This window comes from Lagenorhynchus albirostris, chromosome 11 (assembly GCF_949774975.1).
Source record: "Lagenorhynchus albirostris chromosome 11, mLagAlb1.1, whole genome shotgun sequence".
NCBI lineage: Eukaryota > Metazoa > Chordata > Mammalia > Artiodactyla > Delphinidae > Lagenorhynchus > Lagenorhynchus albirostris.
The window spans coordinates 62,084,411-62,108,355 of NC_083105.1; the positions used below are offsets into that span (position 1 = coordinate 62,084,411).

General features: G+C 50.4%; 1 protein-coding gene and 1 pseudogene across 12 annotated transcripts in view; one reads left to right on the forward strand and one right to left on the reverse strand.

Moving 5' to 3' along the window:
- Window positions 1-21,683, forward strand: part of POU6F1 (POU class 6 homeobox 1) — a 74,740-nt gene extending 53,057 nt beyond the window's left edge. For 7 of the 12 annotated variants that reach the window (XM_060166203.1, XM_060166205.1, XM_060166208.1 and 4 more), the window contains 10 exons: window positions 4,505-4,597; window positions 6,133-6,328; window positions 9,864-9,985; window positions 10,875-11,100; window positions 11,621-11,874; window positions 12,499-12,627; window positions 13,251-13,454; window positions 16,338-16,479; window positions 17,054-17,222; window positions 18,347-21,683. In XM_060166203.1, the coding sequence (XP_060022186.1) occupies window positions 4,550-4,597; window positions 6,133-6,328; window positions 9,864-9,985; window positions 10,875-11,100; window positions 11,621-11,874; window positions 12,499-12,627; window positions 13,251-13,454; window positions 16,338-16,479; window positions 17,054-17,222; window positions 18,347-18,692 (1,836 nt within the window). In that variant the 5' untranslated portion in view covers window positions 4,505-4,549 and the 3' untranslated portion in view covers window positions 18,693-21,683. Of the gene's footprint in view, window positions 1-4,504; window positions 4,598-5,187; window positions 5,341-6,132; window positions 6,329-9,863; window positions 9,986-10,874; window positions 11,101-11,620; window positions 11,875-12,498; window positions 12,628-13,250; window positions 13,455-16,337; window positions 16,480-17,053; window positions 17,223-18,346 lie in introns of those variants that run through there. The other 5 variants (XR_009543498.1, XR_009543497.1, XR_009543496.1 and 2 more) reach the window with 5 other exon arrangements.
- On the reverse strand, window positions 939-3,079 carry LOC132529964 (swi5-dependent recombination DNA repair protein 1 homolog; annotated as a pseudogene).
- Window positions 21,684-23,945: the final 2,262 nt, after the last annotated feature.

The following is a 23,945-nucleotide window of genomic DNA, read 5'->3' on the forward strand; positions in this document are numbered from 1 at the left end:
TAGAGAAAGCCCGCGCGCAGCAACGAAGACCCAATGCAGCCAAAAATAAATTAAAAATTAAAAAAAAAAAAAAAAAGAAGGCAAAGGAGGAGGCTCTGTCTGGGCACTGCTTCCTGTCCTAGCTTTAACCATGATCTATGTGTGTACTGGAGTTCTACTGCTGGGGTGATAAGAGCCCCTTCTCTTAAAACAGACAGTCGATCATCTCTCTTCACTGCTGTCAGGCTGTGGGCACTGCATGGCATCATGAGCTCAAAGGAGGCCATCCAGATGTACTATTTACCACAGTCATTGGGGTGGAAACCCTAAAACCCCTAGGGTGAGCCAGCAATTGCACTCCTAGGTATATACCCCAAAATTGAAAACAGGTGTTGCAACAAACACTTGTACACAGAGTTTCATAGATGCCCTATTCACAGTAGCCAAAAGGTAGAAGCAACCCAAACGTCCATCAGCAGATGAATGGATAAACAAAATAGGGCATATCTATACGTTGGAATTTTTTTTGACATATGAGTTTATCTACTAGACCAGCCAGATGGAAATATGTGATAAATGGATGGAAACAAGGGTCATAAAATGAGAGAGGCAGGCATTTTTAGACCCATTTTGGTTTAGACATTCACCTGGTTGGACTGTTTTTTAACATTTACAATAAAACTTTTTTTTTTTACCACAATAAACAATGTATTAAAACTACTTCCAGGATTGTCCAAATTATTTTTTAATCATTATTAACATTTTTCATATTTATTTAAATGTTGTTTCCTTTAGCAAATTTATCCAAAATACTGAATTTTCATTTTAGAACTTGGTTTATATTTAGATAATAACAGAGTTCCCAAATTGGCTTTCATCAGGATACCTTTCTCTAAGCTCTAGTGGTTGATACCTTCTCTTTAAAATATATAAGCATCTTTTTTATTATGTTGTCATTCTCAAAGATACTCTGGAGAAAAAAATATGAATGAAACTCGTAGGAATTCTTCTTCATTTCTGTTAGAGTGTAGCAATTTATCATCTTACACACAGTGATCTATCAAATGGGTGAGGCTCAGTTTCTTGTTCTTTTCAGACATAGTTGATTGCAGCTCACAGAGTAACACCTGCCTACAACTTCTTCACTTCCTTATTAACAGCTGTAACTGGGACAGGTCATTCTTTGAGTGATACATTTTGACTAGTTTTAGCCTGTGAAGAAGGTCTTCTTTCTCCCGAATCTCCACCTATTTTGCTTTTTCTTCATTTAATCCTTGTTTGGGAAGAATTCTCATTCACAAAATCATTTTGGAGACCTCTGCGTGACCCAGTATCCAGTGATTTAGATTCACTTGCATCGATATTCTTAAAAGTATTTTTCAAATGTGTATTTTCTTCTACCTCACTATGTGTTTAAAATTTTCTTGAAATTCCAGTTTTCTTCTGCTAAAGATGCTGGCTTCTCTGAAAAGATCTGATTTTTAAAAAATTTTATTTATTTATTTATTTATTTTTACATAGCAGGTTCTTATTAGTTATCCATTTTATACATATTAATGTATACATGTCAATCCCAATCTCCCAGTTCATCGCACCACCACCACCCCCCCACACTTTCCCCCCTTGGTGTCCATACATTTGTTCTCTACATCTGTGTCTCTATTTCTGCCCCACAAACCAGTTCACCTGTACCATTTTTCTAGGTTCCACATATATGCGTTAATATACGATATTGTTTTTCTCTTTCTGACTTACTTCACTCTGTATGACAGTCTCTAAGTTCATCCACATCTCTACAAATGACGCGATTTCGTTCCTTTTTATGGCTGAGTAATATTCCATTGTATATATGTACCACATCTTCTATATCCATTCATAAGTCGATGGGCATTTACGTTGCTTCCATGACCTGGCTATTGTAAATAGTGCTGCAATGAACATTGGGGTGTATGTGTCTTTTTGAATTATGGTTTTCTCTGGGTATATGCCCAGTAGTGGGATTGCTGGGTCACATGGTAATTGTATTTTTAGTTGTTTTTTTTTTTTATAGTGGAACTCTTTTTTAAATTTATTTTATTTTTGGCTGCGTTGGGTCTTTGTTGCTGCGCACAGGCTTTCTCTAGTTGTGGCGAGCAGGGGCTACTCTTCTTTGCGGTGCGTGGGCTTCTCATAGTGGTGACTTCTCTTGTTGCGGAGCACAGGCTCTGGGCACGCGGGCTTCGGTAGTTGTGGCGCACGGGCTTAGTTGCTCCAAGGCATGTGAGATCTTCCCGGACCAGGGCTCGAACCTGTGTCCCCTGCATTGGCAGGCAGGTTCTTAACCACTGTGCCACAAGGGAAGCCCTATTTTTAGTTTTTTAAGGAACCTCCATACTGTTCTCCATAGTGGCTGTGTAAATTTACATTCCCACCAACAGTGCAAGAGGGTTCCCTTTTCTTCATACCCTCTCTAGCATTTGTTGTTTGTAGATTTTCTGGTGATGCCCATTCTAACCAGTGTGAGGTGATACCTCATTGTAGTTTTGATTTGCGTTTCTCTAATAATTAGTGATGTTGAGCAGCTTTTCATGTGCCTCTTGGCCATCTGTATGTCTTCTTTGGAGAAATGTCTATTTAGGTCTTCTGCCCATTTTTTGATTGGGTTGTTTGTTTTTTTAATATTGAGCTGCATGGGCTGTTTATATATTTTGGAGATTAATCCTTTGTCCCTTGATTCATTTGCAAATATTTTCTCCCATTCTGAGGGTTGTCTTTTCGTCTTGTTTATAGTTTCCTTTGCTATGCAAAAGCTTTTAAGTTTCATTAGGTCCCATTTGTTTATTTTTGGTTTTATTTCCATTACTCTAGGAGGTGGGTCAAAATGATTGTTTTTTTCATTCTTGACTTTAAGACACTTTACCACGCCATTTAATTATGGGAATTAAATGAAGATCTTGTTTTTCTTAATCGTTCTCTAAGTGTTGCACTCACAGATTGTTTTCTTGAACTCTTCGTGTGGGGGAGGTGATGGATTGGCACAGACCTGTGGAGCGCTGGGTAAAGTCACAGCTGAGTCTGATGGACTTTCCATCTTGGAAATGAAATCTTGGTTTACCTGTGCTTCCGCCTTCCCCAGAGAGTGCGAGAGCCCATACAATGGAATTTTTTCACAGTTCTTTTCTGTGAAAAGAAATGAAGCACTGATACATGCTGCATCACAGATTAACCTTGAAAACCTTCTGCAAAGTAAAAGAAGCCAGACACAAAAAGACCCCATATTGTATGATTCCATTTATGTGAAATATTGGGAATAGGCAAATCCACAGAGACAAAGCAGATTCGTGGTTGCCAGGGGCTGGGGGTTGGCAGGGGAAGCACTGCTCATGGGTATGGGATTTCCTTTTGGATGATGAAAATGTTCTGGAACTAAATAGTGGTGATCGTTGCACAACATTGTAAATGTACTGAATTCCATTGAGTCATACACTTTAAAATGGTAAATTTGATGTTATGTGAATTTTACCTCAATTAATAAGATAACAAAAAAAAAAAAAAAAGGAAAAGAAACGAAGCAGACCCAGGGATAGAAGAGGAAGAGGAAGAGAAAGGTGAGGAATCCGGAACACTTGTCCGAGCTTCGTGTCCTCATCCATAACATGGCGATACTGACGCTCCCATCCCCCAGCTGGCATGAGTCATGGTGTGAGTTAGTGTTCCGTAAAATGCTTAGCACAGTGGGCGCCCAGAATAGAGGTTAACTTACTCTTTTCTATATAAGTGCCTAAAGCTAGTTGTCCCCTTGATTACCTCTGTTTCTTGGACTGTGGTTTGTAGCTCCAGCACGACCGCCTGTTTCTCGCAAGGGCTTGTTTCACTCTGTCTCACTGCGTGGGGCAGCTGCTGCACCGTCTGGGATGTTGTCCTGCCTCCCATGTCAAAGGCCAGTACGGTTCTCGGACCCCTGCCACAGAATCCCCTGAGTGCTGATTTTGGGGCACCCACCTACTAAATCAGACTCTGGGGATGTTTGGTCTGGGGAAATCGGGGTGGGGGGGTCCTGCATTTTTGATGTGTTCCAGGTGATAATCGGACACATTCGTCTGAGACAACTGTTGTAATTTATTGCTATCTTTACCATCTCTTCCAGGAAGTCCACTCAGACCCCTCCCCTGAGACATGCCCTGATACCCGTGTGCTCCTTACTTGTGTCTGGTTCTGAGAGTCTGGGTCAAAGTCACCTTGGGCTCTACTGGGTCTGCTCTTTCCCACTGGACTGGGGAACTCCCAGGGAAAGATGCCTGGCCTCCTCTTTCCTCTTGTCACACTCGCTCCTCTTGAGTGTAGGTTCTCCTAGGATGCTGTAGGAAGTGAGACACTTTAGTTTTACAGTCCTTAGAATCCTATTTCCTTTACTTCTACACATACCTGGGAGACCTTAGCTTCTCTCTCTTCCTTCCATTCTACTTCTGACTTTCTGAGATGGCATGGAACTTTTATTACTATGTCGCATCAGCCTTTGCTTTTCCCATCCCATCTCACCCTGCAGGATGTGTAGGTGTGGGCCAGCCCCACCCCACCCTGACAAGTGACCATGGATCCTGGAGCCGGGCCAGACTCATCTCTGACTGTCAATGAGCAGGTATCTTCTGGGGCAGGAAGAGGTGGGGGAGTGAGGGTAATGGACCAAGGAGGAAAACTCCATAGAGCCCCTCGTCTGTTTCTTACCAGAAACACCCGTCCAGATCGTCACTTTACCTATCCAGATGTAGTTGCCAGCTAGGATTTCTCAGGGGCTGGGTTTGAGGACTTAAGCTGTGACTTTAAAAAGTGAAGTTAAAATGTGAAAGTATGTATAAGTTAACATGGGGAAAGATTTGGATATCAGGGAATTAATTTTTTTTCTTGCTTATATATCATTTTCTAATTTTTCTTGCAATGACCTTTTATTACTTATGTAATTTTTTTTTTCTTTGGAGAGCGTGGTTTATGGAATCTTAGTTCCCTAAGCAGGGATCGAACCCAGGCCCCTGGCAGTGAGATGCCAGGGAATTTCCGACTTATGTAATTTTTAAAAGGAGAAAAAAGATTAACTAACATCTCTTAAAATGTGATGGGAGTAAAGTCCTTCACAGGTCAAGTTTGAGTCAGAAAGGGAACTGCTCGGGGGGCGGGGGGGGGGGTTATTGCACTCTTACTCCCCTGATGGGTCACAGTGTTGCTTTTTTCCAGCAGTCTCTGGCTGGATCCAGTTTTCAGGCCTAAGGAGCGTGTTGTGGGAGTGTCTTCAGGCCTAGGCGGAGCAAGGTCTGACACAGAGCTTTTTAATGTACCGGGTGTCCCTGACTCTTGAATGGCCCAGTTGGAAGCATGTCAGTGCTGGAGGTAAAGCACTGAGTGCTGGCTCTTTCAGCAGGAAAGGGGACCCAGTGTTCCGAGGAGGCCCAGGGGCTGCCTGCATTGCTGGGCGTGGGGGCTCTGCTCCAGGTGGGAGCACGCCCACAGCAGAAGGCACACTGGAGCTGCAGGCCCACAGGGTACAAAGCTCCAGTCCAGGAGGGCCAGCGAGAGGCCACGTCTTCAGGATTCCTGACCCTCGCTTCAGGAAGTTGGCTTGGAGGGAAATCTTGGCCCGTACCCCAGAGTTTTGGAAATAAAGGAACCATGAGCTTAAAAAGTTACTCAGTATCGTAGAGCATTCATTTTCCACTCCTATAATAACTCAAGGGACGTGAAGAGGGATTTGCTTCTTGTCCCAGCGTAAGCTGTGGTTATGGTGTTAGGGGCCATCGTAATCACACTCCAATATCCTAGCAGCCAAGAAGACAACCTTGCAAGGCTGTGGGAGAGGACTTTACCACTCCCTGAACTGAACCCAAGAGAGGAAACAAACAGAAATGTCCCCAAGTGGTCTGGCTCTGTGGGACTTTTCCTAGCTTGTGTCAGGCCCTTCTCCCTGTCACCAGGGCCTACTTTCTCCTAGTACCTCCTTCCCTGGAATCAGGGAGCTGCAGTCTGCTCCAGGCTCTGGAATTCTCACAGGGCACACAGTCCTTGAGCCAGGAGGTCTGCATCCTGACATGCTCTCTCCTCTCTCCCTCAGCCATACCCAGAGCTCCGGTTCCCCAGGGCTGATCCGTCCCTCCCCCCAGCAGTGTCCCCGTCCTCTGTTTGCAGGTCATCGTGATGTCAGGCCATGAGACCATCCGAGTTCTGGAGGTTGGAGTGGATGCCCAGATCCCTGCTGAGGAGGAGGGCAAAGCACTGGAAGGTGTGGCCGCCGAGGGCTCCCAGAGCGGAGGCCCCACCAAAGCCGGTGAAGCTGCTGGTGAAGCTGGGCCAGACAACCCAGACTCCTCCGCAGAGGCAACTGGTATGAGGCTACCTGCTCCCATGTGGCATTGCTCCGCCTGAGTCCCCTCCTGTGTTCCCCCCTGGAGAGCCAGCACGAAGCCGGAGGGGGCTAGGTGGCTTTAGGGTCTCACTGTCATCCTGTCCACTGGACAGCCCCTGGTCACAATCTGTACTGTTGGTCAGTTCCTAGGCCACTCCTTGTCCCTGGAACTTTAGCTCTGGTTTCAGTCACTTACAGACCTAAACTGGGATGGGTCAGGGTGAGGGGATTAAATTAACCTCAGAGAGGGCTGCCGGGTCTAAACCAGACCCTCAAGCTCAAGGCAGAGAGGACTAAGCCTTCAGGATCCTGACGGCCCTTCCAAATCAGTACCTTTTGTGGTAGAGCTGGGCGGTGCCAGGAGTTGGGGATGGGAGGCCATCACACCCACCTTGGACTAAGGATGTGTGTGTTAGGGAGGGCCTTGTAGAATCCCAGCCCCTCACTCCCAGCTGGGCTGGCATGAGTCTAGCCTGGTGGGCTTATTTGTGCTCTTATTCTCCAAAGATGACTTCAGGGCATGAGTTTGATTCTCCTGCATGTGGAATGTATATGGCTGATTGACTCACGCTGTCTCCCCTGATGACCCTGCAGTACAGCTGTGAGACCGCCTGGGCTGTTCTAGAAGCTGGGGCTGGTCCTAGGCACTGCTCTCTGGGCACAGGGCACCCTTTCATTGACTTTCCTCATTAACACCTTATTAACACCTTTTGCAGGAAGCCTGGGGCCTCTCTTGCCAATTCCCCCAGAAAGCCATGATTCATCTCCCCTTGCTTTCTGCTGAACTTCGCCCCTTCCCTAGATTGGAGATGTGGTTGGGGGAGAGGGTGTGGGCCAAGACGGGGAGACAAGAAGAGAGCAAAGAGAACAGGCAACTCTTTAACAAAACCCCTGCCAGATCTCACCTCCCTCGTTCTACTCGCAAATCAGAGTGCAGATCCATTTGGGACCCTGGTAACCCGGGTTATCTTTTCTCCTTTTGAGTAAAGGAATGACAAGAGAGGTGACCATTTTCCCCTAGCCTGGAAATGTTCTGCTTCCTTGTTGAGGCCAGGATGAGCCACCACCTGCTCCCATGGGCCAGTGCCCTGGTGAGCAGACAGGAAAGACAAGGATTCTCCATCTCGGCCACCCTTTCCATTTCTTTCCGGGTTTATCCACAGTGCCTTAACTTCCTTTTTTACCCTTTCATCCATCTTCCGTATCTCTGGCGCCTTAATTCTGCTCCTTATCCAAAACCTGCTCTCAGGAATTGATCAGAGATCAATTATTTACAACTTAGCATGAGCGTTCATGGTAGTGTGCATCTTCTTCCAGAGGTTTGTATACTTAAGCTTTTCACCAAAGTCTTCTTTATAAAGGAATTTCAGCCATTGTCAAGCAGGGAAGGGTGGTATGTTGATGGTACCTCCTAAGGAGCTGCCAGCTTAAACTGTGGCTTTGATGGGACGTTTCTGTGTATGTAATATTGAGAAGTGTTTCCTCTTAAAACAAAATAAAACTAAGTAATAGGAAACTTTCAGGATGAAAAAAGAATCTAGTGATTTGTGTCACTCTAAATTATTACCCAAACCTTGTCACACATACACATTTTTATAGATGTGGCCCCTGAGGGCAGGCTAAGTAGCATGACACTTACCACCATATTATTTCATATTCCATGTCCTTTATTGACAGATTCACTCATCTGATTCTGGTTTTGGCTATTATCAAACTGTCTGATTTTTCATTGTCATAAACAGTGCTGCTTTGAATGGCCCTTTAATTTTATTTTTCTTTGAGGTGTAGTCCACCCAAATTCCTTTTGAAGAGAAGCCAATTGTTTACATAGGAGGAAGTCATCACACGGAAAAATACAAAATTTTGCCGTCAATGAGGGAAAAAGTAATTGGCTATGAGGTACCACCTATGCCTATTAAGCCAGAAAAATAAATAAACAGTGATAAAACCTAAATTGGGTGGTGCTGTGAGAAACAGGTACATTGTTGATGGTGCTATAAACTGGTTCAGTCTTCCTGAAAAGCAGTCTAGCAGGAAGCTACAAAAACCCTAAATGTAGGCAGACCCTAGGGCCCATGGTCCTACTCTGGAAATATAGCATATCCTAACGAAATGACTGTACACATGGTAAGCTTTCATCACTCGTGTCTATCACATTCCCATTTCCTCACTTTCCTTTTTAGGTTTCATTACACTTTGTCAAGCAAAATATTTTTTAAATTTCCAGAGGTTCAGATTATCCTTCTCTGATTTTTTTTTTTCAATAGTTAGAAATGTATCTCCCCTTCACAGTGGAGATAAATCTGCCATTTTGTTTTCTTTAGTATTTTATAAGGCTTTTGTGGTCGTTGCTTGTCTCTTTCATTCTTTAAGCAATCTGGATTTTTAAATTATATACTGTAAACAGTCTAGTCCTTAGTTAGGTTGGTGCCTTTCCAGATTAAAACACAGGCTGGGAATGCAGCCTTGGAAGGTTATCTAGTTCAGTGGTTCCCACTTTGTCTGTGTGCTGTATCACAAGGGAGCTTAAAAGAAAAAGAGAGAGATGAAAGGTTCCTGGCCTCCACTCCTGGACATTCTGACTCAGTAGGCCTAGACTAGGGCCTGGAAACCTATACCCAGTCAGTATTTAGAAGCCACTGGTGTGATGAATTGGGAGATCGGGATTGACATATATACACTAATATGTATAAAATGGATAACTAATGAGAACCTGCTGTATAAAAAAAAAAATTAAAAAAGAAACCGCTGATCTGGTCGAACACACAACACCTAGATTCTCTTTAATGTCTCACCATATATTAAATAATAACCCCTCTCCGCATTGTTGTGTGGCTTTAAAGAGGTTTCCTGGTACGGGTCCCAGTACCTAACTAAATCCAGGTGGCAAGAGGAAGCTCTCACCTGGGTGAAAAGTTCCAATGCATAGGAAGTTCCTTTAGAACTTCCTAGAAGCTCTCACCCAGACTTCAGACCTCAGGGAATGGCAAGAAGAAAAGCTGCCTGGCCCGGAGAGCCCCGTTAATCCTGAGTGTATCCAAGACATGTCACTTCCAAGACTTCACCCTACAGGAGTCCTGCCCCTTCCCCAAGCCAGCACCTGCGTCCAAAAAGTAGCCTGAAGGTTGAACAATGATCCAGTTGCTGGATGAGCCAGTCGATCCCATTGATTCTAGCTCCTTCTCTCCCTGACACGTGTTCCTTTCTACTACTGATTATGTGATAGGTCCTAGCATCCTACAGAGCCAGGAGATGAGAGACTGATACCCAGCTGTGCCTGGGTCTGCATTTTCTTCATCCACCTGTGAGAAGAGGGTGGCCTACCTTCCAGGTCTGGCACCGGGCTCTCCAGCCTCCTATTCTCACTACCCATAGCTTTTGGGAAGCTGCCTCTGTGGGCCAGGGAAGGCCAGTGATTGGCCTCGGGTTATGCAGAAATACAAGGTAGGGCTGAGGGTCGTCACGCTCACCCAGGCTCACTCCTTGTCCCTCTTTGTCCCAATGCCACGTGAAGTGAAGTCACTCCCGGGGATGCCTCCGAGCCCTGCCCCTGCCGTTGCCACCTTCAGCCAAGCCCCATGCCAGCCTCAGGCATCGCAGACCCTGACGCCACTGGCTGTACAAGCTGCCCCCCAGGTAAGGGCCACCCCAGGGAGCTGGACGGAGGGCAGTGGGCAGGAGCAAGGCATGGGATAGCCAACATGGGCTGGCCGTGGGATCTGGGAACTTCATGAGGCAGGACGGGGAAGGGGCTGTGGCTCGAGGGAGGGAGTCTCCTACTAGGTACCCCTGGCCTCTCCCCTGCCCCAGGTCAGGCCCCCTGGGAAAAGTAGATCTGCATTTGCCAGGTAATCTCCTTGGGTTCAGGAAGGATTATAGAGATTACATTAACTCCTTCAAGTCATCTAATGACTAAGTGAGTGAATACCCTTGTCAGCCCCTCTAGGGGATGCCTAGAAGAGTTCATGGCTTTTTGGTCCTCATTTAGAGCCAGGGGCAGCCCCAGCTCAGTGAGAAGCTGTCTCCAGGGGCCTCCAGGCATGCTGAGCTCCCTGTGACCTTTCACTGCAAGCACAGTTCTCCAAGGCATCCGTCAGGATTGTCCTCCCTCAGAAACTCCCGGAGGCCCCTGTGGGTCTTGACCACTTGGTTCCACCAGCCCCTGCCCCCTGCTTCCTGGCCACAAAGCATTGGTCCTGTGGGCAAGGGCCCGGGGAAGGCTTGGGAGGCACCAGACCGTGGTGGGAGAGGCCTGTGACCCTTCCTGGCCCTTGAGCAGGGCTAGGCCCTGTCCCTGATATGAGCTGCTTCTCTGAAGGCGGTATAGTCCAGTCCAGGTGCCCCCTTGGGCGGGGTTGGGCCTCCAGCTAGGGCTTGTCTCTTCCCTGCCCTCATGCGGCCTTTTCCCACTGCCCTCAGAATGCTTTGTGTGTGCTCAGCTGGGTCTGAGAGACCCAGTGTTTGCGCTGTCGATGTTGATTTTGTATTTTTTCTTTTCTTTCTGAAATCTCGTTTGCTTTTGCAGGTCTTGACTCAGGAAAACTTAGCCACAGTTCTGACAGGAGTTATGGTTCCAGCAGGGGCAGTTACTCAACCTCTTCTTATCCCCATCAGTATTGCAGGTCAAGTGGCTGGTCAGCAGGGGCTGGCCGTGTGGACAATTCCTACAGCAACCGTGGCTGCCCTCCCAGGACTGACCGCTGCTTCTCCCACGGGGGGAATTTTCAAGCCACCTTTAGCCGGTCTCCAAGGTAACGGCAACTCTCCCCAGGACTGCACCAGGCTCCCCACCACCTTACACTACCATCCCTGCACGTGTGCTTGCCATGTTGGACTCCAAACCCGCGGCCCTCCCAGGGCGACAGCCCTGGAGTCTGGATCTGGTGTCCCAGGCACCCAGCCACAGAGCTGCTGCACCACCTTGGGACTCTAGGCCATGGTACCCTGCTGGCCCAGCAGGCCTCTCTTCCTTCAGCCAACTGTCTGAGACTACCCCTCCCCCCTACGCCAGAACGCACCCCGTGACCAGCCTCCTGAGAAGGACTGCAAGAAGATTCAACTTCTGGTTTTCAATCTACACCTCTCCAGGCCCAAGGGAGGGGGGATGAGAGAAGTTGGCGTGTGCCGCCCCCGCCAAGATCAAGTGAATCACAGCTGCCTGTCCCCCCTGCCCCAACCCCCCCTCGTTCTCGTGCCAGATCCCTTGGGATTGGAGCCTCCCTGGGCTACGGCTAGGCGTTTGAGCACCTCTGTCTCTGCCTTGCTCCGTAGCAGCTGCCGTGCTGAACGCCGCTCTCCCGGCACCTGTACAAGCTGCCCCACCGGCCCAGGCCTCCTCGCCCACCCGGCCCCGACCGCCAGCCCAGCCCCAGACGCTGATCCAGACCCAGCCGCTGCTGCAGACCACACCTGCCATTCTGCCGCAGCCCACTGCTGCCACCGCGACTGCCCCCACCCCCAAGCCAGTGGACAGCCCCCCACAGATCACCGTTCAGCCTGCAGGCTTCGCGTTTAGCCCAGGAATCGTAAGCTGCTGCCCCCACCAGGGGCTAAACGGGGATGGACCGAATCTCTGGCCAAGGGTGAACCTGACCCTTCCCTCGGGGGAGGAAGGAGGTAGAGGACCAGCCCCCTGAACACGGCTCTCTTGCAACACTTCGGCACAGATGGGCTCCTTCTGAGGCCTTCCCCTGCAGCTGCCAGCCCATCCGTCCCAGACAAGAGCAGACAACCTCTGCCAAGAGGGCTGGGCAAATCCTCCAGAACCTGAACCACTGGACCAGCCTTGGAGGGTGGGATGATGTCTGGGGATTGCAAACTTGTGAGCTGTCGCTAAGGTGGAGTTAGAGGCTGTTAGATGTGACTAGAGTCACATCAGCCCCTCCAGTCTGGCCTTTCTACTCTCCCAGGGCTAGCCCAAAAGATCAGCCAGAGTTACTCCTCCATGACTGCGACCCCGCCCTTCCCTGCTCACCCCCTGCAGCCCCTGGCCCTGGACACTGTTCAGCTGGTGGACTTGGGCCTGCAGCCCACATTTACCTCTGCCCAGCATCCATCCCCCCTGCCCCAGTACCCTCGGCCCTCTTCCCTCTGCCTTGGGCTCTTTCTCGCCCCATCGCCTCTGAGCAAGGCTCTTCCTCCACCCACAGATCAGTGCTGCTTCCCTCGGGGGACAGACCCAGATCCTGGGCTCCCTCACTGCAACTCCGGTCATTGCCAACGCCGTTCCCAGCATGCCGGGGATCAGCAGTCAGATCCTCACCAACGCTCAGGGACAGGCAAGTGGTCAAAGCCAGGCCGAGGGGTGGGGACTGGTGGAGATGCTGGCTGTGGACGAGGGGCAGGACGTGGGCTGAGGGTCATGGGAGCTCAACTAGGGTGACGAGCTGCTGTTCATACCTCTTGTGTGACAGCTCTCTGCTGATGCTGAGGCCAGGCAGGGGCGTAGCCCCCATCCAGCCCTGGTGGTACTCACTCTAGCTGGGGGTTTTCGTTTACGGAACACTCACTTTGTGACCAGCCTCTGTGCTAGGTGCTTTCTCATACATTATCCCACTTCTTGTTGAGTACACACCTACTGGGTGGAGATTTTTATTCCCGTTTTACAGGGGAGAAGGCTGAGGTTCAGAGAAATTAAGCCGCACCGTTAAAATGTGGCAGAGCAGGGATTCACATCCAGATCTGTCTGAATGCACATGCAAACCTACTCCTGCCCCACCACGGCTCTGGAGAGAGAATAAAGGAAGCGGCCCCTAGAGTGGGAATCCTTCACTTTCTGTGAGGACACAGGCCCAGAGGGGTTAAGTGATTTGTCTCAGTCCCTTCTGCCAATGTGGGGATTTGGGTTGGGGGTGGACCTGGACGCTGCCCTCACACTTGGGGTCCCTATGTTTCCCCCCAGGTTATTGGAACACTTCCGTGGGTAGTGAACTCGGCCAGCATGGCGGCCCCAGCACCAGCCCAAAGCCTGCAGGTCCAGGCTGTGACCCCCCAGCTGTTGTTGAACGCCCAGGGCCAGGTGATCGCAACCCTGGCCAGCAGCCCCCTGCCTTCTCCCGTGGCTGTCCGGAAGCCAAGCACTCCTGAGTCCCCCGCTAAGAGTGAGGTACAAGGGCTGGGTTGGGGGATGGGGGCAGGCAGTGCCGTCTGGCATGGGTGGCCTCCCTCCAGGCTGTGAGCGGGACGACACTATTTCCTGAAGCCCCTGGGAAAGCAGGGCACCTCCCCAAAGCGGGGGGGAGGTTCCAGGGTAGAAGGTTCACACGAGTCCACGCATTCTCTGCCTGGGAAAACAGCACCACCGTCCCCTGACCCCTTACCTACACACACCCAGCATGTGTATATGTGCCTTCAGAGGTCGATAGCACTCTGAGAAAGCCAGGCAGGGGTGGTCAGAGTAAACTGGGCCTCGGCCAGCTCCAGGGTGAACAAATCGCTAGAAAGGCCCTGGGAGGTTCGTTCTGTACCCTCTCCCCCTTCACCCCTTCATCCCTCCACCCCTCCGCCCTGCACTGTGGCATTGATTATTCATTTATGTGTTCATTCTAGGAGCAGTTTTTGAGTGCCTACCATATTCCAGGTGCCGAAGGTGTAGAGCTGAATAAGATGCCCTTCCTAACCTTAGGTAGCCCAGCATCAGAGACAATTATAAGTCAGCGTGGCAAAGGCTGTGATAGGGTCAGGACAAGGTGCTTTGGGAACCCAGAGGAGGGAGCTCTCAGCAGACTGGGGAGTTTGACAAGGCTTCGTCGCGTAGGACACTGAACTGATCTCCGGGGATGAGTTGGATGAGAGAGTGTTCTACCTCCACAGAATTGCAGGAAGTACAGTGTGCTAGAGCAGAGGTGCTCAAACGGGAGTGTGCGGCAGAACCAACTGGAGGGCTTGCTGGGATGCAGATTCCCGGGCCCGACCCCAGAGCCTCTGAGTTAGTAGGTCTGGAGTGGCGTCCAAGAATTCACATCCCTAACAAGTTAGTGGTATGTAGCTTCCCAGCTTCATTGAATAACCTCTTAGCCTCATCTATAAAATGGAGGTGATAAGAGTACCCACTTCAGAAGGTTATGAATGTTAAAGGGTAGATTACACATAAGGCAGTTTATACTCTGGTACACAGAGAGCGCTTGAAAAATGGTGCTTTTATTGTCATCACTCATATTAGGTAGCGGGGAGGCGCGGGAGGGTTTTTAGCAGGGAAGTGGCTGATTAGATTTGCATTTAAAAAATTCCCTCCGTTATCCAGGTGGAGTCAAGAATTGGACTGTGGTGAGACTTGAGTCATCGTCCCTGTTAGGAGACAGCTTAAACAATTCTAGCCAGAGGCAAGGAGCTCTGAACAAGGCCCTGGGGATGACGAGGGAATGACTTGAAGCTACCAGGAGGTAGAATTCAGGGAACAGGACCCATCCTAAAGGAATCTGCACTTTCAGGAAGCTTTAAAAAAAATCATACTAGGGCTTCCCTGGTGGCGCAGAGGTTGAGAGTCCGCCTGCCGATGACTCAGGGGACACGGGTTCGTGCCCCAGTCCGGGAAGATCCCACATGCCGCAGAGCGGCTAGGCCCATGAGCCATGGCCCCTGAGCCTGCGCGTCCAGAGCCTGTGCTCCACAATGGGAGAGGCCACAACAGTGAAAGTCCCGCATACCGCAAAAACAAAACAAAACAAAAAAGAATCATACTAAAAATACTAATTTCATATATTTATAGTTTCTCCTGATTATAAATTCGATACATGTTATTTATAAAAATTCCAACATTATGTGTGATGTCAAAAAGTAAAAATCCCTTCTAACTCTACTTCCAGAGATGACTTCTGTTGACAGTTTGCTTTATATGCCTCAAGATTTTTTTTTCCGGGTAATTCATATGTCTTTTTAAAGGAATTATTCCATAAAAACTGTTTTTCACCTTACTTTTTTTTCTTTCACTTAGCACTGTGACTCGGAGCTCTTTCCATGGCAGCAGTTAAGAGCGAAATCTTATTCTTTGTCATGGCTGCACAGTATCTTAATGTAGAGAGGTCTCAGAAGTCATTTGCCAGTTCCCTATTAATGGATATTTGGGGCCTGGAGGCTCTAGAATCAGGTTTAGGTTTCTCCTTCTTTTTTTTTTTTTTTTTTTTGCAGTACGCGGGCCTCTCACTGTTGTGGCCTCTCCCGTTGCGGAGCACAGGCTCTGGACGCGCAGGCTCGGCGGCCATGGCTCACGGGCCCAGCCACTCTGCGGCATGTGGGATCCTCCCGGACCGGGGCACACCCTGCATCGGCAGGCGGACTCTCAACCACTGCGCCACCAGGGAAGCCCCGAGGTTTCTCCTTTGAGGGCAGAGATTTGAGAGCAGTTATCTCAAGGGCGGACACTTGTTGGGGCTTTGACCAGGTGTGCTGAACCTTTCTGAGCCTCTGACCTGCCCGGGTCATAGGCAGCAACAAGGCCCCGGCTTGGTGGGGCACGTTCTATGCTTATTTTGGAGGTCATTATCATTGGGTGGGTGCTAATGCGTAGCTTCTAGTCTTGCATTTTGGTGGGGCACAGGTAGGAGTGTGCTGGGTGAGTGAGGATTCCATGCCCACTTTTTAAAAAAAATTAATTAATTTATTTTTGGCTGTGTTGGGTCTTCGTTGCTGCATGTGGGCTTTCTCTAGTTGCGGCGAGCGGGGGCTACTCTTCGTTACGGTGCGCAGGCTTCTCATTGTGGTGACTTCTCTTGTTGCAGAGCACAGGCTCTAGGTGCACGGCTTCAGTAGTTGTGGCACCCGGGCTCAGTAGTTGTGTGGCTCGCAGGCTTAGTTGCTCCACGGCATGTGGGATCTTCCCGGACCAGGGCTCGAACCCGTGTCCCCTGCATTAGCAGCCGGGTTCTTAACCACTGCTCCACTAGGGAAGTCCCTCCATGCCCACTTTTGCCCTGCCTCTGGCCCCACCAGAGACTCCACCCCCTGAAACAGGCAGGCGGGCAGTGGGGTTTGTTGGCGCTTCTCCTTGCAGGTGCAGCCCATCCAGCCCCCGGCAGCCATGCCCCAGCCAGCTGTGGTCATCGCCAGCCCAGCCGCAGCGGCCAAGCCAGCTGCCTCTGCTCCTATCCCGATCACCTGCTCAGAGACCCCTACTGTCAGCCAGCTGGTGTCCAGTAAGTGGCTTCTAGAGAGGCTGTGGAGAAGGGGAGAGGCATTTATTTGACCTCATTAGATGACCTCATCAGATGACGCTCTCCTTAATAAACTTCCTTGAGTCCACAGGGGAAGGGCACAGGCCCATTGCCAGGAACTGGCTTTCTTATTCTCATTCTGTGGAGCTGCATTCTATGCATGATGATGGTGGAGGCTGCTTAGCCAGCTGTCTGGCTGCTTCTCTGAGAAGCCAAGCCATTGGCTGTCTTCCCTATGGTCTCTCACCCAGCATTTGAGGAATGTGGATGGCCAACAGGTGTGCTTGGGGCCAGGCTGGGGAGAATGGGGGAGGGTCAACAGTTAGAGCTGGAAGAACTTGAAAATAGGCCTCTACCTCTATGCACATTGGTCCTGGCCCCTTACCCCCAAGTTTTATATGTCTTGGGGACAGGGGTGATGAGGGTCTTAAGGGTACATAGGTCTTTTGTCAAATGTCCTTATCCCTCACTACAGCACCAGGCTAGGCCAATGGGCAAGATAAGCAGTGAAGGTTGTCTGTCTTACACACACCCCTGCCCCCTTCCTCTGGCCTAGAGCCACATACCCCGAGTCTGGATGAGGACGGGATCAACTTAGAAGAGATCCGGGAGTTTGCCAAGAACTTTAAGATCCGGCGGCTATCCCTGGGCCTCACGCAGACCCAGGTGGGTCAGGCTCTGACCGCGACGGAAGGCCCAGCCTACAGCCAGTCAGCCATCTGCCGGTGAGTAAGGCTGCCTTGGACAAGGTCAGGGCACTTACAGGGGCCCAGGTGATCCGGCCCTTTTCCATATTCTCCCTGGCTTCCGCCCTCTTCCGGACAAGGAAAGCTGTTCTAAGGGTAGCCATGAACACCTCGAGTAGCCAAAGTCTTTCTGGGGGCCCTCTGAAGTTTAGCCCCAAATCCTGAGCATTTCTATTGTCTTTTATGGGAAAGCCAGGATCATGATCCACTTAGGAATCCTAGAGGGACAGGAGAACAACTTACGAAATTAGTCACAAAAGTGGGAACTTCAGTTCTGGCTTGGTTCTCAACTCTAACCCACTATCACCCCATCATGCTCCCATCTCCCCCTCTTTTGAGGCATGACTATAAAGTGATGTAGCTGATTTTTCTGTGTGCAGCGTACAGACCGGTTCTGGTGCCGGTATTAAAGGAGGGGTAGGGGATTCCCTGCCGGTCTAGTGGTTAGGACACTGCTAGGGTCCCAGGTTCAATCCCTGTTCGGGGAACTAAGATCCCGCAAGCCACGTTACGTGGCCCAAACCAAACAAACAAACAAAGAAAAGAAATGAAGGATAGCCGAGGGTTTCAAACACGAAAAAACACACGGTTCAGGGATGGCCAAGAGGTTTCATCTGCCCGCCAATTATATAGATTAGACTAGAGTGACTATTAGACTACCGTGGCATGTTGGGAATTCTGTAGTCGCATCGGGGCTCAGCCAGAAAGAGTATTCTGTCTTAGAGATGCTGCAGTTGGAGGAGGACAGTACTTGCGACATCCGTTTGGCATCTCTGGAGGCCTCTCGAGATGACTCCTTAGAGGACCTCACCCATTTGGATATGAAAGTTCTGGAATGGTGCTCATCAAAGCAGTTGCCCTGTTATCATCGCACTACTGAACCGAGGCCATGGGAATGGTCTCCCTGTTATGACCTGGGATACAGGACAGTCCGAGGAGTCTGGGCTTGGCCGAGCCAGGGCGTTTTAGTGGGGGTGGTGAGGGGAACACTGAGCACAGCCCCACCAGCCCCGAGAGGAGCAGCCCCTTGTGGACAGCGCTCACGCCCGGTGTGGGGAGTAAGACACTCTCACTGTTCCTTCCTGGGCTTGGGTCACCTACAGGTTTGAGAAGCTGGACATCACGCCCAAGAGCGCGCAGAAGCTGAAGCCAGTGCTGGAGAAGTGGCTGAATGAAGCCGAACTCCGGAACCAGGAAGGCCAGCAGAACCTGATGGAATTTGTGGGAGGCGAGCCCTCCAAGAAACGCAAGCGCCGCACCTCCTTTACCCCCCAGGCCATAGAGGCTCTTAACGCCTACTTCGAGAAGAACCCGCTGCCCACAGGCCAGGAGATCACCGAGATTGCTAAGGAGCTCAACTATGACCGGGAGGTCGTGCGGGTCTGGTTCTGCAACCGGCGTCAGACGCTCAAGAACACCAGCAAGCTGAATGTCTTTCAGATCCCTTAGGGCTGAGCCCCCAGCCCTGTGTTCCAGCACTTTGTACCTTCCCTTGGCACCCGGCTGCAGCCACCGCCCTGCGGCATCTGTCATTCTGCCACACGTGGCTGTGTTTGCCCTGGGTCGTGAGACTACACTGTGCGCCTGTGTTTCAGCCCCCTCCCCCTCCCCCCATATCGTCCACATCCTGGGGAGGGCAGTGGGGCCCGTCTGAGACCTCCAGGCTTGGGCATGGTCACGCCAAGGGAGGGGATTTGTGGTGTCACTTGAAGAAGCACTTTGCTAATGTGGTTTTTGAAGGGTGAATTCTGGTTGGGAACCGGAAACTCCCCTCTCTGGGGCAGGGCTGCTGCAGCCTCTGAGGACGACTGGCCATTAGCTCTTGTTTCCGACAGCATTCTCTTTCCACTCTCCCTCCTCCTTTGCTCCTCTGGCAGGTACGGTGGCTAGTCCAGCAGAAACACAGCCTCACACCCCCCCCCCGTCCCCCACCCTCTGCCTGCAGGTACACTGTCCCCTGAAAGAACCCAACACATACAATTCTGAAAAGGGTGATGCGCTGCTCAGAAGGTCAGATGCCATGTCTGCCTCGACCTCAAGGTCAGAAGGTTTCCACAGCCCTGGGGCCAGAACATGTGATCTCCTCTCCCCATCTCTCCCTGGTTCCTTTGGGAGGGTGGAAAATTGCCCTAAAACAGAATCTTTTCTTTTGTAAATCATGTTGGAAGGAAGCAACAGTGAACTCTAGCTGTCCTGGAGTTGACCTGGGTCTATAGCAGGTTGGGAACTTAGTAAATAAGGCCATCTGCCCAGATTTTAATCTGATCTGTGTCCCTGGCCATCTCCACATCAGAATGGTGTGGTTAAGAGAGCTTGCAGCCTGGAAAATCCTCCGGCCCAGCTAAGCAGGCACTGGGTTGGGGGGTGGGGGGGTGGAAATGAGGAAAGGAATGCTGACTCTCTCTTGTCCTCACACTCACCGCCCCCCCAGTCCTGGGCCCTTCTCAGAAGCAGCAAATTAAACAAGAAGCCAGACAGCAAGGCCCTGGGGAAAAAAAGCCAAGATCCAGAAAGAGCTGATGGCAGCCCTGGAAGGTCTCTTTGTGGAAAGTGACTTAACTCTAATTTTCTTTGGAACTTGAAGTCTTGGATACTGGAGGAGAAATCTAACTTTGTCCAGAGTCTTAGACCACGTGTTTGTGTAAGCAGTCCCCACAGTGCGCTTCTAAGCTAAGAATACCCCTGGAGCAGGCTGGGGTTTGCCTTCAGAGAGGGTAGCTATGGTACATTGGGGGTTGGCATCTCATCCGAGCTGTTAAGTGAGTTTCCCAGCCTCACTGTGGCTGGGCCTCCCCTGGAATTCAGTAGGGGATCAGGAGAGCACTGCAAGGTTTGCTGAGATGAGCCCAGACTTGCTGTGTAGACTAGACTTAAAGGGTCACACACAAGTCACAGGGGTGAGCCACCCCCTCCTTTCGCAACTCCTGTCCTTACAGAGCCAGGTCTCTAGGTCTCTACAATAAACCCTGAAGAGGTGACTGCCAGGCGAGGGCACATCACCACCTCTGTCAGACACTGGTGCAGAGCCTAGCCTCGCTTCCTCTGGCATGCTGTATTTCCTTTCCTGCCTGCAGCTGCCCCCTCCCAGGCCCTACAAAGCCAGTGTGGCCGCCCTCTTGGTAGCTCTGCCAGTGAGAAGGCAGTTGTGTGTCCAATGGCCCGCTCCCGCCTACCCCACGCCACTGCATCCTGACCAGCGAAACGTGCTCGAGTGTGGTGGAGGATGAGGAAGCAGGTGGGCACCTTGTCTGCCCCAGCCTCCCGGGAGAGACTACGTCTCCAAGGGTAAGGCTCTGCACTCAAGTTCAGGGTTATCAACCTGTCTCAATGAGATGACGAGCTCACTTGAGAGGGGTGTTGTAAACAAGTTTTCAGTAAGAATAAAGTAGTGCCAGAGTTTGTAAAGGATTCAGTCACTTATAGTTCAATAAATTAGACAGATATGGGTTTTTACCCTCAAGCCCTTGTGTTCAGATATGCTTTCTTTTTTGGGAGAGACAGGTGGGTCGTGGCTGGTGCCCTGGGAGTAGCATATAGCCCAGGGCGTGTCCGTGGCAGTGGATATGCGGGAGGACACCATCTGTCCTGTGACACGGCAGGAAAAAGCAGATGCACTGCTGCTCTAAATTAGGCCTGGCCATGCTTTCTTAGCTCCTCCCGCATCTAAATGTGTCTTCCCAAGGCTGGGCTAGAACTAAAGCATTTTTTCCTCTGCTGGAATGACGAGTCGGTCTTTCAGAGGAACAAGTCCAGGGGCAGAATGTTTGCAGGCTGAATTCCCCAGGCAGGGGGGTACAGGATGCCCCTGAAGTGTGCCCAAACCAGAGCTCACCGGCCTGATCTCTGCTCTTGTTTCCCCTACCACAGGGCCCCCAGAGAGCAGCAGTGGCCCTGAGGTGGGTTTTTTGTTTTGTTTATATTTTTGTTTTGAGTAGCATCAGGTTCTGAAGGGAGTTGATATCAATTTTGTTTTGAAAGCACCGTTCTGGTTATCAGCCAGATCTCAGTGGCTCCCTTACCATGGAAAGGCAGGAGAAAGGGCAGAAATGGCTTAACTGTTTGCATGTGTTTTGTTTGTTATTGTTTCAAAGACCAAAACTTTCTATGGCTTAATGAATTGGCTGGGGCCTTTGACCCTGCACTAATCAAGGCATTTTATCCAGGTGGGGTCCAGGGAAAGAATTCAGTCCAATGGGTTAAGGAACCCATTTGACTTTGGAATGAGAGACCCTGACATTTTTGTGTCCTTGGAAATCCAATCACCTTCCGATGCCTAGATTCCCTTCCTGTCTCCTAGGCCAGGCTCTGACGCTGAGGTTCTGACTGATCCCGGACGTGGGACAAAGTCTGCTGAGAGCTGGAGTGAGGGGTCAGGAGGGGAGAATGGGGGAGAAGCACTTGATGTAGTTGTGTGGAATAAACGGTATTTTTTCTTTTGTACTGGTCTGCTTGTTTCTCTTCTACCTCTCAGGGTGATGTGAGGGAATCAGTGTCAGAGACCAGGGGAGGAGCTGGCTTTGCTGTCAGTGTCTGTGGCCGGGAAAATCCCATTGCAAGAGGATCAGTGCCCTGAACTCCTACTTCCCCTCCCAGGCCCTCCAGCCGGGACTCTCCTCATTGGGTGCAGGGTCAAGGGGATATGCCCTTTTTTTTTTTTTTTTTTTTGCGGTATGTGGTCCTCTCACTGTTGTGGCCTCTCCCGTTGCGGAGCACAGGCTCCGGACGCGCAGGCTCAGCAGCCATGGCTCACGGGCCCAGCCGCTCCGCGGCATGTGGGATCTTCCCGGACCGGGGCACGAACCCGTGTCCCCTGCATTGGCAGGCGGACTCTCAACCACTGCGCCACCAGGGAAGGCTGGGGATGTGCCCTTTTTCCTTCTAGATCACCCCCTGATACCTAGGACCCCACAATTCCCTGCCAAGCCCACTTTCTAGCCCCTCTTCCCTGGGTAATAGTAATAGATAATAGATTGTGCTGTTGGTGTATACACTCCTGGCCCAAGATGTGACCGAGAGGCAGCTGTTTGTCAGAAAGCTGGGTGGATGGAGCTTGGCTGTGCAGACTGAATGCTGATACGTATACACAAAGCCCTTTTAAATGTGAGGGGGTGCTGCGAGGGGGAAGAGAAGGCAGGCTGCAGGCTGGGGGCCAGGACTGGGTCACATTCTAGCACAGAACATCAAGGAGTCTTAGAAGTCCAAATTCAAACCTGGCCTTCCCGGTCATTATGAAGGTATGCTTATCATGATAGGAGGCGAGAACAGTCACAATTAGGTTGATTATGCTTTATAAAAATTTAGATATATGGTAAGTGGGTCTTCCTTTGTGCTTTTCCCCAGGCCTGCAAATGTTATGGGCAGGCCTGCCACCTGAGCTCAGGGCTGGGAGAGCATGGCTGTAAAAAGGGTCTCTCCCTCCTAGGAGTAGGGTTCATGCCATGCTCCCCTGCAACCCTCCCTCCTCCCCCCTCCACCTCCTTGGTACTGATGAGGTCTGGGCTACACAATCTAAACTGGTGACGACAAGGCATCACCTTTGATTCCACCCAACCGGCATTCCTGGGCCAGGCACTGTGCTGGGCTCTAGATCATGCTCCGCCCCCCTCCCCAACCCAAGGGACAAGAGATGCCTAAGACGCTGACATCAGGCTTGGGGATCAGAGGGGCTTTACAGCACTCGACATAATGAGGCCCAAAATGACACAGAAGCCAGCACTCACCTCTGCATAGATCTCACAACCCTAATATTGGCTGTCCACACTAGACTGCAACCCCTCAGGACCGAGGCCAAGGGCACAGAGCAGGTGCTTGGTAAATATCAGATAGATGACTGAATGCATTTGTACCCTCCCTTTCAAGGAAACAACAGGAGCTGAGTCCCTGACTTCAAGCTACTGGGAGAAAGCAGGTACAGAGGCTTCAGCATCAGCGCTGCAAGGTTTGGACTGTGATGTGTGGGACTGAATGGAATCTGGGCCGCAACTGGCCCTGAATGGAGAGAGGCATCTCCCAACAGCTCCCAGCAGAAGAGTCAGTGGAAGCTGTTACCACTGGCTCAGACCAGTTTGAGTGTGGTTCTTGGCAAACTGGCCCAGGAAATCTTTAAAGGAAGAGGGGTGGGTTTGTGGAGGGACTGCAGTTTCTATTCCCAAGTCTGGGATGTTCCTCTGGGCTCCTGAACCCAACTCCAATGGGTGTGTGTGCAGGCTTCCCCACACCAAAAAGCATTCCTCAGGCACTAGCAGTGTGTCTGAGAGCTCAGTTCAATTCTGACATTACCTACCCAGAGATGGCATCAGATTCCACAGGTAAAGGGCTCAGTCCCAAAAGACTGCCTTATACTTCAGATGCCTTTTCTCTTAACTGCAGGGTCCATCAAAAAAGCCAGACTGGGCCTCAAAGGCTTGCTGTCTGGAGTGTAGGAAGATGTGAAGAGTTAAAACTAGATAGTCACACATGAAAAGATGCTTAACATCACTAATTATTAGAGAAATGCACATTAAAACTACAGTAAGGTATCACCTGACACCGGTCACAATGGCCATCACCAAAAAATCTACAAACAATAAATACTGGAGAGGGTGTGGAGAAAAGGAAACCCTCCTACGCTGTTGGTGGGAATGTAAATTGGTACAACCATTATGGAGAACAGTATGGAGTTTCCTTAAAAAACTAAAAATGGAACTACCACATGATCCAGCA